We start from the raw sequence: 13,626 nt of genomic DNA on the forward strand, positions 1-13,626 counted from the left end.
AAACTGTGCGTTTCTGATTTATTCTCGCACGATTTTGTTCTACAAGATGTGGAAGAATGAACGGAATAACCACAGAATTAGAGAAAAAATCATATCATCTCATCGTTGTTTCCGGAATAGCTATTTGTTGAATGAATATTTTCACTTAATATTTCTCCCTTAAGTTGCTGAGGCGTCTCCAATGAAATTCCGAATATTGAATCAAATTTTTCTGTGGTATACCGCATCATTTTCAAGAAGAAAGGTAAGACCACCACCCACACAAATCCATGACTTAGGTGGTTTCAGTTTTTTTCACCCGCGCAGAACAACTTCATCTGAAAATAATCGATTAGCGGTACAGCCAAGGCAAACCCAATATCCTGTAGAATTATACCCCAAAGTCAGAAGACCCTTCAGGCCCTTTAGACCCGCTCTACTACATGGTAACGTAATTATAGGTGGGGAAACCTGCTCGGTCGTTCTCGCCGACGTTCGTGCGGTCTCGTCGGATTCAAACACTTGTTGCTCACGGCGGCAAACTCGAATTCTGGCTCAGTGTAATCTTGATCCCAGCTGCGTGAGGAGCTTGACGCAGTTCTAACCTCTCGCTCTTGTTTACGTTCAGCCGATGACATTCGCAATCAAGTCAATTAGAACAATTGTTTTTAATTGATCTTAAGTGTATTGCTCCGGGAACAACAAGTTACTCGAATACGAGGTCGCGCAATTTGACATTATGCCTCTTGGTTTTAAGGAACATGTAATTTGAATGATTATTATGTTGTGGTCTTGTTTGTGTTGCGCGCAATCATGAGATTGGTGTTTTTGAAGATGTGCAATTTCTGGAAGACCTCGTTATCGTCGCAATTGGTCCTTTTGGGATGTATGGTCGTTTTGTCTTCTGCCTCTATACTGGGCGATGAGTGCGATTGGACTGGAAGGTAAGAATCGCTCAGAAAACTTTTTTTATATGGTTTTGATCTCTCACCAAAATCAAAGAATTCGAAAATACGCTTGAACATTTTTGTTTTTGAATTTAGATTCAATATTTCACCAAAAACGAAGCAAATTATAATGATAATTGCAGCGAAATAGAAAAAATATCCCTGTAATCGTTTCATTGAAAATTTTGAGTACATACTTTCATATTTTCAAAACTTTCATTTAAATAGGTATTTGACATTTCTTCATATTTCAACATACAAAATTGAATTCTCATCTGTTGTTATGAATAATATCAACAAAGACAACCTGTTCGAATGTACCTACTTATATGAGCTTTACCCGAAAATGCCAATACAGGTCAATTATATTTGTAGGGATTATTTCTTCAAGCAGTGGCTATCCCCTCAAGAATCTTGAATAGCAATAATGAAACATAATTTTAAGGATTTGGCAATTCTATTTATGGATATGCTGAAAAATTCCTATTTGGCATTCTTTCGGTGTCAAAAAGATTAGGTGCTTTATTTGCTTCATGAATTTAGGATGTATAAAATGCCTACCGTTCATTCATAAACAATAATAGTGTCCTTCTTCAACATTTTGTCTCACATTCAAGAACATTATGCTTCTTGCAGTTAAAACCCACGAATTTGCAATCACAAGATATTCCCCTTCAAATAAAATTTGGCCTGTCTCGTCATTTTCGGAAAAAACGCTGATATTTGGCTAGACTTATAACTTTTCCGAGAACTTTTCGAATCGAATCCTATTTTAAAACTGCTTTTCAATTCAATTCTTCGTATTGTTTTATATTGTTTAATCCTCTTCCTCATCATTTGAAAACATAAACCATGCATTAACATTTGAAAGCTTCTCTGATAATAAAATGTTTCTCCTTCATATCAAACGCATTCAATTTCCACTTCATTTCGACTACTTGAGAGGTTCAAGTGGCCCTAAAAACTTCGCAATATAGTAAGTACATACATCAATTAACATGACCCAGTTTCATAAAGTTTCAACTCAACTGACTGATCTCGATAGTGTAGTATCTACATGTATTGCTTTCAAACCTACTTGAATAGATTGGACAACGTTGGCAATTGACGTTAACATAAGTTCTAAAACCTCTTACGTAACGTCATTTTGAAGTGACTACCCGCTAATATGAAATTCGTGATTCGATTGTTTTGGAATCGTGTGTATGCGTTGCCTTATTTGCTGAGATTTAGTATTTGTCGATCGGATTATTCGAAAAGTCACTGACTGTGTAAACATTGTATTGCAACAATTGCAAGGGTAATTCGAATCTTTTAGTAGGAAGAAATTATTTCTACATAAGTTGATTTCAATGGGGTTTTTCAATTCGTGTTTTGGATATGATGAGTTTTCACATCAATACTTTGTTTTTGCATAATCCAGCTTTTTGGATCGCTTTCACTTTCAAAACAATAATAATAAACATCAACTTCCACAATGAGTGCCAATGAAATAAAACAGGCTACTCTGTTGCCTTATCAAACTTTTTTAATGCTAGTTAACATTTCACCCAATAATAAAATAGTTATTTGTTTTACTAGGCAGCAAAAAAGTAGGTAGGTTGACTGCAGCGGCTGATAGTTCAAAGCCGAGCGTAGCGAGGCAAGGAATTCAGCCAAAGCAGTCAATCTACTTTGCTGCCAAGTTAAACAGATAATTTTTTGTTCGAAAAATGTACTTCATTTTTCGTCCAAAAAGCAGAACTATGCTCTTTTAGATGTTGAATATGAATTAGTATTATTTGAAAGTTGGCATATAAAGAAAATAATAGTAAATTTCTAATATAAATTTCATATCAACTTTCGAATTCCACAATTTATTTATGACAAAATTATAACTTTCAAAATCCTTCTTTATTTCCTGAAAAAGTTTTCGTGAGAATGCAGGTACTAGTTAGTTTCAGCAGATTTTGATTTGAAAGTGGAAACAAGCAAAGAAAGGAGAGTAATGAATCAAATGTTTTTTAATTGCAATTAAACTCGAAATTTCATTAGAAAATGTATTCATAAATTATTTTCGAAATGTTCTCCACTATTGCTCATACAAGCACGTGCCATCTTTCTTATTTCTTCAGTTGTTACTTTCCGCCTGAAAATTAATCTCAATCTTCTGGCTGCTTCGTCTATTTAAACGGTGTTAGATCCGAACTTCTCTCTGGCCACAAAAATAATTCAAAATTATAATCAAATTTGTCTAACGTAGAAAAATTGACGAAAAATAAAGTACGGAGAGAAATCTTTTAAAAATCACAAGAACTCAAATATCTAGTAAACTGTTGATTTTTTTTTGTTATCACTAAATAAGGCTCAAACGACAGCAAATGATTCATACTAACACCTCCTCCGAGGTTCACGTCTAATTTGGAAACACCCTGTATAAATATTTCCCATTTATTTCGAGATTTAAGATTTAATTCATTTTGTGTCCATTGAATAATTATAATCAAGTCATATATAGGGTGTCTCATTTAATTAGAAATCAATTATCATTCTAGAGATACAGATATATTTTTTAACGCAGTTTTTTAGACGTTTCAGAATATTTCTAATATTTCGAACATAAACCAAGATATAGCGAAATATTTCAAGCAGCCATTTTACAAAAACATCTTGCAACTCGAGAACGAATAGTTAAGATCTGATTTTTGGGGAGTCCTTGAAGATTTTCTTTCTAAGTCTTGTAGTTCCCGAGATGCTTTCAGTAGCATCGAATTTGGGACACCTTGAGCAAAGGAAAATATTGATTTCCAGACTACTCCGATGAAACGAGAAAATAATAAACCCCTTTGTAAATTTTGCAACCTCTGTCGATAGATTTCATCGGACAACCGTGTCAAATCTTGAACGAACCCCAACTTATCGAAACCCATAACTTATTACCCACATAAAACGATGATTCACGTTGAATTTAACGGGATTGCCCGCAGAAAAAGATTGACCAACCTTCGATCGCTAGCCATCGACAGATCTCCGTGAGCTGGACAACTCTCCGCATGGCAGAACTGGACAAACACGATCGGTGTCTGAAATCTGAGGCAAGAGACATTTCCTTTTTACAGACTGGATGAATCGAGACGATTGGAACTGTTAAAATCGAAGATTTCACACTTTCGTAACCAGCAATTACGTCGATGACTTCGTGACGATTTTGTTACATTTAATTGGCTATTGTGGTTTTAACGATTTGAGGGTAGTTGATGGACTGGTAATTAATTTTGATTTGGAAATTCGAGAAAGAATAAATTGGATTTGTTGCTTTTAATGATACAGATTTGGAATTTTCAAAGATTTTTTTGCGTTTTTTCAATTTTTTCCAAAACCACAAGAACTCAAATATCTCGAAAACTGTTGATTTTCAGACATCAATAAATATGACTCAATCGACCGCAAATCCTCCTTCAAGGTTCACTCCTAATTTGGAAACACTCTGTATATAAGGTGTCCCATCAAAAGCTTTTATTGCAAAATCATTTATTTACCTATACTTACAATTTAGTTAGAAGTTCTTCATATTAGGAACATTCATTGAACCAAAAATATCCAAGCTCTCATTTAAAACATCCCATTTAATTTCACTTTTCATAAAACGCACCGAAATTGAGATTATATAGTCAAAATACAGCTCATTTTGAGACTATTTATTAGACATCAACATATACCCAATCTGGTTTGTTATAATTCCCGCTGCCCAGTATCTCAAAGCTAAACGACAAAAAGTTACCAAATGATACTAATAAAAAGAACCAATGTCCCATCATTTTCAATACCTAGAAAGCGTCCTGCTGTGTCCCACCACGACACAATATTATGACTTTTCTCCATGTTTATAGCTGAACATCTGATTTAGAAAAATCCGTCCACTTCAGCTTCGAATCTTGTAGCATATTTATTCACACATAATCATTCGATTTTTTCAAAACAAATATTTTTCACTGGAATTATTTTAATCTTGTCTTCGTTTGTTCAATTGAGTTTTTATTCGACTTATCGAAGGTATAAAGTTACTATTTTCTGATTAATATTTTCAACAACGAACCTTTTTGACAATCATCCTTTCAGAAATGAATAAACATCTATTTGTTATTAAACGTGTCGAAGAGCTCATATACTTAAGCCAATAAAATTTCCACACAACACAGGATTGTGTCCATTGGATAAACAGAAGATGAAAGCTTTCGTGGAATTCTTGACGTAACCCAAACAGGACCATAATTCTTATTTTATACAGTCGATTTTATAGTGTTGGCTATTGAAAACAATGAAATCTGACACTTTCGAGACTAGAACGTACGAAATTTATGTTGCGGAGAAATAACATATCTACTTCCTAGTGAATGACAGCTTTTTAGGATTAATTACTCGAAGATTGGATCTGATTTATTCGTTTCGTAACAGATATGCATAATTTTTTCACTCTGTTTCGTCGATGTCATATCTCCTTTTGAAAACCCTTGTCGAATTATAACGAGTGTTTTTTTCGAGGTATATAACTTTAAGTTGGCATTACTGTTCAAGATGGCGGCCGATTCAACAGCTGTCAAGTGATTTATTCTCAGTTTGGTTTGGCAATTCATAATGAATAGACTCATGCCTGAACAATGCTTGCAATTGCGGTAATTTTATTTCGAAAATAATGGTTCTGTGCGGAATAGGTATCGCGCACTACGTCCATTTTATTTTGTTAAGCGATGAAGCGCACTACTGGTTGAATGGCTACGTCAACAAACAAAACTGCCGCATTTGGAGTGAAGCTAATACTCAAGTGTATGTCGAAACACCGTTACATCCAGAAAAACTGACTGTTTGGTGCGCTTCTTGAATTGAACAACCATGATGTCCAGGAGCTGTGGTTCCAACAAGACGACGCAACATGTCACACAGCTCGTGCCACAATCGATTTATTGAAAGACACGTTTGGTGACCGCCTAATTTCACGTTTTGGACCTGTGAATTAGCCTCCAAGATCTTGTTATTTAACAGCGCTAGACTACTTTCTGTGGGGCTATGTAAAGTCATTGGTCTAGGCGGATAAGCCACAAACCATTGACCATTTGGAAGACAACATTCGCCGTGTTATTGCCGACATACGGCCACAAATGTTGGAAAAAGTCATCGAAAATTGGACGTCCAGATTGGACTACATCCGAGCCAGCCAAAATATGCCAAAAATCATATTCAAAATGTAATGCCACAAGATTATCTTGCGGATAAATAAGATTCATGTCAATCGAATAATCTATCGTTGTTTTATTGCAATTTAAAGTTCTATAGCTCTAAGAAAAAACACCCTTCACTAGCACATTATCCTCGAGGTTGTTGAAATCAATGAAAATAACAGACCAAAAACGAAATGAACACCTACTAAACCGTCATAAAAGACGAATTATCGATGAAAAACGAAATAATAATACTAATAAATCGTTGGCCATCTTCGTATGCTTTAAATTTCGGACAAACTCCAATTTCTTATTGCTCCTCCGGCAGATGGCCAACAAAACAACCACTCATTAACTACTGCAAATACCTCACGACATAAACCATAAGCAGCGCTCATTGGCGTCACTGGAACTAACGATCCAGCCAAGGAAAAAAAAGACAACGACAATATTCGCGAGAATTTTGCACACATGTGTTGAAATGATTTTTTGATACGTGAGAGTTGAGAGGAAGCGCCAGTTCTCACGATGTTGATCCACAGTGCCAAATGTTGAGAGAATTCAGACAATTGATCGTCATCTGAATATCGTCGGGAATAATTGGGATTCTGGAGCGGAATTCCCTGAGGAATTCCTGGAATGATTTCACTCATATGGATCAGATGTTGTATAATAATGAGCTTTACTCTTTCTACAAGTTACCTTATTACAGAAAAATTAACAAAAAATGCACACAAGAAAACAATTATCAGGTTATAAAGGTTAAATGATGAAGGCAATTTGAAATAAATATAAAAATTATGACAATATTGTTCCAATATTTTCACTATTTGATATGTCTTTTTGATACACAATAATTTTTTGTCTAGAAGTACAATTTCAACTGACAAAATATCAAAACCAACTAAAAGCAAAATAAAACTCTACAACATTCGAATTATCGAAAAATGCTACATTTCCTTCACACCATACCAGGAATACTTCTAAAGCACTTTGCAAAATATAGCAGTCCTGCAAGCCGATAATTCTAAGAAATAACTCAAAGTCGACAGTGAACAACAACCGCATCCTATGAGTCATACAAATTAAATCATGGATAAACAATAGGAACATCAGTGGACCAAGATTCGAGCCTTGGGGCACGCCAAAATCAGATGAATATTGGAACGAATTGTTAGTCGGTTCATGTACCTAATCCACAGATCTACCTAGCCTATACTTAGAACACATTTATATCTAGCCTACTGATATATCTAGTCGGTTTTAGAAAACTGTGTTGAATAAGATGAAGAAATTTCTATTGAACCGATATCATATTCTCTTTAGCTCACCCTTGTATCAGAATCTACATAAAACAATATTAAAACCAACTAAAAATGCCACATTCGCTTTACACCATACCAGGAATACTTCTAAAGCACTTTGCAAAATATAGCATTCCTGCAAGCCGATAATTCTAAGAAATAACTTGAAGTCGACGGTGAACAACAACCGCATCCTATGAGTCATACAAATTAAATCATGGATAAACAATAGGAACATCAGTGGACCAAGATTCGAGCCTTGGGGCACGCCAAAATCAGATGAATATTGGAACGAATTGTTAGTCGGTTCATGTACCTAATCCACAGATCTACCTAGCCTATACTTAGAACACATATATATCTAATCGGTCAGATCAATCTTGAATATCTAGACAATATATTCACTTTCTGCTTTTACTGTTGGGCCCTTTTTCTTTCAGAAAACTGTGTTGAATAAGATGAAGAAATTTCTGTTGAACCGATATCATATTCTCTTGAACTCACCCTTGTATCAGAATCTATATAAAACAATATACAACTTGTGAATCTCTCTGCAAAAATAATCAAAACTAACAATAAAATTTGTTGGTTGTAAAACATACACACTCGCATACACATAAATATAAAAACTAGTTTTATGAATTATATATTTTTTTAAAACTAATATATGCACATCGGTGAGTCTAATTCGAAATGACATGTTCCCGAAATTCGATTCTGTGTAATCAATAACCAAAATCATTTCCATCCATATTCAATAAGAGTTAGACGATTAAAAGATAGATAAGATGTATGATAGTGAAGAAACTGTCAGAATGCATTCATTTCTAGGTTGTCTGAGCTCCCTGAGATGTGTTAATTAAGTTAATCCTCTGTCAAACTGTCCTATCTGAAATTGGGTATTTGAAACAACATATGTTTTTCATCTCATTCTGATCATGAGACAAAACATCGGGGATGTAATTCTATATTATATGTTTATTTAGTATATTTCGACGAAATATGATTCATATCTGCAACATTTCAAATTTCTTTTTTGGTTCACATTGACCTTACATGCAAAATATAACTTCAATTCGAAGAATTCTCATTTCTTCGCTCTAAACATCAACAGATGCGATCCCATCATTCCAAAGAATTTTCCAACCATAGGAGACGATACAAACAAATCCCTTTAAATTAATTACTTTAACAACGCTGCAAAGCTTAGATTCCCTTGGGAATCACACCGTTCAATCCATCTGGGAAAACAACAATCCAAATAAACCACCAGCAAGAAACTATGTCATCATCACCACTGAAATTATAAATATTTAGAGCTCGTCATCTGAAAATTCATGTGAACTGAATTAATACACAACTTTTTCAAGGCGAAAGTTATGTGTTCGACACTTGAGGAAGGCATAACAGCTAAGCAAGTTGTTTAGTAGTTTTTATGACCGAATATTGATATATTGATTCCGAGAACGTTTCAATGACATAAGGAATTTTTCACTTCATAAATTATCGATCGAGATCAGATCTGGATTTTTCGACTCGAAATGTTATCTTGTCTTATGGTAATTGATTCTTGAAGATCGAGACTCCAGTCCAATCAGACAATAATTATAGTGATACCGAGGTGGACCGTTAATGATTTCATCAGCTATCAGATGGAACTTCAATAAGAGCAATTATTGAGGCTATTCTCGTTTTGAAATCTGCAATGCTTTTCTTAACTTGAATATAATGAAACAAGGTTAATGCTGGTTCGTACATCAGTGCAGTGGACTTTTGGGATTTTTATTGACTTGAAGTCAGGAACTTTTGAGCGCACCCTCATTTATACGCCAACTGCCCCCCTTCGAGACCACAGAACTGTGCATAGGTATAGGGTGTTTTTTTTTCGAGGTATATAAATTTAAGTTGACATTACTGTTCAATATGGCGACCGATTCAACAGCTGTCAAGTGATTTATTCTCAGTTTGGTTTGGCAATTCATCATGAATAGACTCATGCCTGAACAATGCTTGCAAACAGGGCAATTTTATTTCGAAAATAATGGTTCTGTGCGGAATTCGTATCGCGCACTACGTCCATTTTATATTGTTTAGCGATTCTGGTTGAATGGCTACGTCAACAAACAAAACTGCCGCATTTGGAGTGAAGCTAATCCTCAAGTATATGTCGAAACACTGTTACATCTAGAAAAACTGACTTTTTGGTGCGCTTTATGGGCTGGTGGAATCATTGGTCCGTACTTCTTCAAAAACGATTATGGCCAGAACGTTACAGTCAATGGTAATCGGTATAGAGCCATGATTACTAACTTTTTCATTCCTGAATTGAACAACCATGATGTCCAGGAGCTGTGGTTCCAATAAGACGGCGCAACATGTCACACAGCTCGTGCCACAATCGATTTATTGAAAGACGTTTGGTGACCGCCTAATTTCACGTTTTGGACCTGTGAATTGGCCTCCAAGATCTTGTGATTTAACATCGCTAGACTACTTTCTGTGGGGCTATGTAAAGCCATTGGTCTATGCGGATAAGCCACAAACCCTTGACCATTTGGAAGACAACATTCGCTGTGTTATTGCCGATATACGGCCACAAATGTTGGAAAAAGTCATCGAAAATTGGACGTCCAGATTGGACTACATCCGAGCCAGCCGTGGCGGTCATATTCCAGAAATCATATTTGAAATGTAATGCCACAAGATTATCTTGCGGATAAATAAAATTCATATCAATCGAATAATCCATCGTTGTTTTATTGCAATTTAAAGTTCTATAGCTCTAAAAAAAACACCCTTTATATATCAAGGGGGTAGTTAGAGCATGAATAAGGAATACTCAAAACATGCTGGCATCTAGTCATCTAGATTTCAAAGGTTTTATCAATGAAGCTTTTTTTTTCAATCGTAAATTAAAAATATAGACTTTCCACAATGTAGATTATTGTTTAAATAAATTATGTGAAAACCCCATCAAAATCGGTGGTTGTATGAGGAGAAAATCTGATTTTTCGTTTTGAAGTTAGCAGTCCCGTGGTGTTATTCCCTCTTAACTTCAATATTTTTTTCATTCAAAATAATGAACCTCGAAGATGTACCTATTGTTTTTTGATTTGAAATCACTGAAACATCTCCCCCTAAAGTATTTTTCGAAGAAGCAAAAAAAAAAAAAAAACTCTGCCAAACTTTTGCAATTTGAGCTTTAATGGAGCAGAACACTCCCAATATCTTCCCTTTCGTTCTACAGAGCGCACAATCCATAAGCTATTTTAAATAATTATCTAGATACCTGCACGTCTCATTCCGAAAGCGTATTATTAGACGATACGAATCGAAAAATGACCTCCGTCAAAGGTGTTGGTGTTTTGTTTTTCGAATGCGCCCAGAGCCGCCTGGAGCAATAACACTAAAAGCTTTTTTATGGTGCCATTCGCCATCTTTGATTGTTATGAATGTCCGATATATCTTTTATTTCAGAATATTATTCGCCTCCACAACGGACATTTCGAGGAGCTTTAATCTTTGTGATAATCTCGGCTAATGGCATTAGATTTAAAGCTCATATTAAAACTTCTTTAGGTCGTGAATCCCTAGTCAGATAAAAGACATATTATGCTTTAGTGTCGTGTAATCTATTACAAATTATTTTCCACGCCCATCGGATAACGAAACATTTCTACTGAAATATAAATTTAAAAAATTACTGAACAAATTTTCCGAATACTTAACACTCAAAATAAAAGGAAAATTTTCAGTAAATACACTTTCTTCCAACAACAAGAATGAAAAGAAAACCATTTGAAGGTAAATATCAACAAAAACTTGATCGCCTTTTGGTCAAAAAACTTAGAGGAAGGGGGTGTCAAGTTTTCGTTGGAACACCTTGTATAAATGTTCAGAATTATTTTTCCAACTGCACTCCATTATAAGATACCGATAATATTGTGGCATCCACGTCACTGGTACCCTGAAATTCGCTGACTAACTCCATACCATTTCGTGAAGTAAATGATCTGAGGAATATTTCATCAAGTCACCTTCTCCTCGCATTATTCAATCCATTATTAGTTCTTTGGATGGGCCTGAAATTTAGTTACGCTCACGCCTTGTTCGGCAGTATCTTTGAAAAAGCCATTATTCCAGTCTGAATGTATATTGCATATACGTTATCCGATATCTTGGCGTCCATATATGAGAGTACGGAGATCTGAAAGGATAGAATATTTATTCTGGATCCATTAGTGGCCATCAACTGCCAACTTGATACCTACTACTGGATAATAGGAACATTTTTATCATCCGGCTGAGGAATATTTAGTGAATTTTGGCAGGCAGAACCACTCTGTATATTATGACTATTAGAATATTACCATTGGATATAGAAAACCTGAAAAGGATATATCTTTATACAATGATATAACCTCTTTTTCAACTCATATCTGGAAAAAAGGTATCAAAACAGTAATAACTACCGAGTTAAACAAAAATAATTAAAAAAATATATATACAGTTTGGCACCCAAAATGCTAATCTGTAAAATATTTTCATCATCTTATTATACCTATGAAATCATTCCTTGAGCAGGGGATCCCCTCAAGAATTTCGAATGACAAGTCAATGGCATTCGAGATATACAGGGTGGCCCACACATAACAGACCAACTGGATATTTTCGTAAATTTGAGTTTCTCCGGAAAACACCCAAACAGGTAATTTTTTATCTGAAAGGTGTCATCTTGTGTTTGCAAATTAGGGGTGTACAATCAACCCCTCAAGAGTTTTGAAAGACTATTGAGGGGTTGACACATAATTTTGAAGGTTTTATACTGCTATTTCCGAATATATTGAAGTTTTCTTTTTGGCATCCGTTTTGGTGTAAAAAACTTGTTGGAAGTTAAGTGGTAGAGTTTCTGAGCGAATTTCAATTACATAATGACACTTTTCGGAAAAACCTGTATAATACCAATAGAAATTATACAATTTAAATATGTACTTGACATTGTCTTCTTCGATTCTTGAACTAATCATGCTTCACGTACTCAACAGCATCGATGAAATTTCCAATACAACTCTGTGAGCCCACACAAATACAAGTAGTCAAAAGAATACCACGCTGAATACTTGTTCATGACCCCCTAAAAGGACTCCTCATTTATTCTCTTTGAAGAGTGTAGGCGGCAAACTGAGGAACATATCTCTGGCTGCATTCAATTATAGTAGGAACAAACACGTCTGCATCTCTTCACCGTCTTCTCTCCCAGTTCCAGATTTGCATTTTGTTTGCCTTTTATTATTCTTAAGTGGCATAAATCTAAGTTACACATAATCTGAGTCTGCTCCATCTCTAGACGGACACGTGGGCTGGTAACCCTTGAATAATACCTTGAGCGGATTCAGCGCTGCATTTAACATGCATGACATTGAGAAAAACCTCAGGTTAAATTCATGAGGTTCAGGAATCGCGATGGCTAAAAAAGCTTAGGAAAGCACTGACTTCTTGAAGTCCGCACACTCATGCGCCTATTGCACCGCTGGAAAATACATAACTTCATATACACTGTGTCCGTAAAGTATGGAACAAATTTATTTTTAGCAAAACAGGCCATTTTAAGGAATAATCCTGAAACACTTCGATTTTTTATTTTAAATAATTTTAAATAATAATCTAATATACAGGTTGAAATACTTTCGAGTAATGACGTCGCCGTCATTTTGTCTCAATTTTCCGATTATTCTAGCTGAGCTGATTCTAAAAATGTATCACATGTTGATTCCAATTGGTACAGGGTGGACAAAAATACAATAGTTTTGTGTGTGCTGATAAAGTAACGCGTAACATTCTTTATTAGTTAAATTAACAATATTATCAAAAATACTTATTGACTAGCGGCAATTGGTTTGAATGTAAAACGCTGTAGTTTGTAACATTTTTAGATTAATAAAAATGAGCTGTTTCCAAACATTTAGATTTTTAGATTTATAAAAATGTATAAAAATAAGAAATAATTTCTTTCATAATCAGCTCATTTTTATCAATCTGAAAATGTAACAAACTACAGGGTGTTACATTCAAACCAATTACCGCTAGAAAATAAGTATTTTTGATAATATTGTTAATTTAACTAATAAAGAATATCTAATGTTACGCGTTACTTCATGAGCACACACAAAACTATTGTATTTTGGTCCACCCTGCACCAAT

At 34.9% G+C, this 13,626-nt stretch overlaps 1 protein-coding gene across 1 annotated transcript in view; it reads left to right on the forward strand.

The window, feature by feature from the left end:
- The first annotated feature begins 526 nt into the window (after positions 1 to 526).
- LOC123673005 (meteorin-like protein) overlaps positions 527 to 13,626 on the forward strand; it is a 44,706-nt gene continuing 31,606 nt past the window's right edge. Inside the window, exon 1 of the mRNA XM_045607384.1 lies at positions 527 to 923. Within this exon, the coding sequence (XP_045463340.1) occupies positions 793 to 923 (131 nt within the window). The 5' untranslated portion in view covers positions 527 to 792. The remainder of the gene's footprint in view (positions 924 to 13,626) is intronic.

Source organism: Harmonia axyridis, chromosome 2, assembly GCF_914767665.1.
Source record: "Harmonia axyridis chromosome 2, icHarAxyr1.1, whole genome shotgun sequence".
Taxonomy (NCBI): Eukaryota; Metazoa; Arthropoda; class Insecta; order Coleoptera; family Coccinellidae; genus Harmonia; species Harmonia axyridis.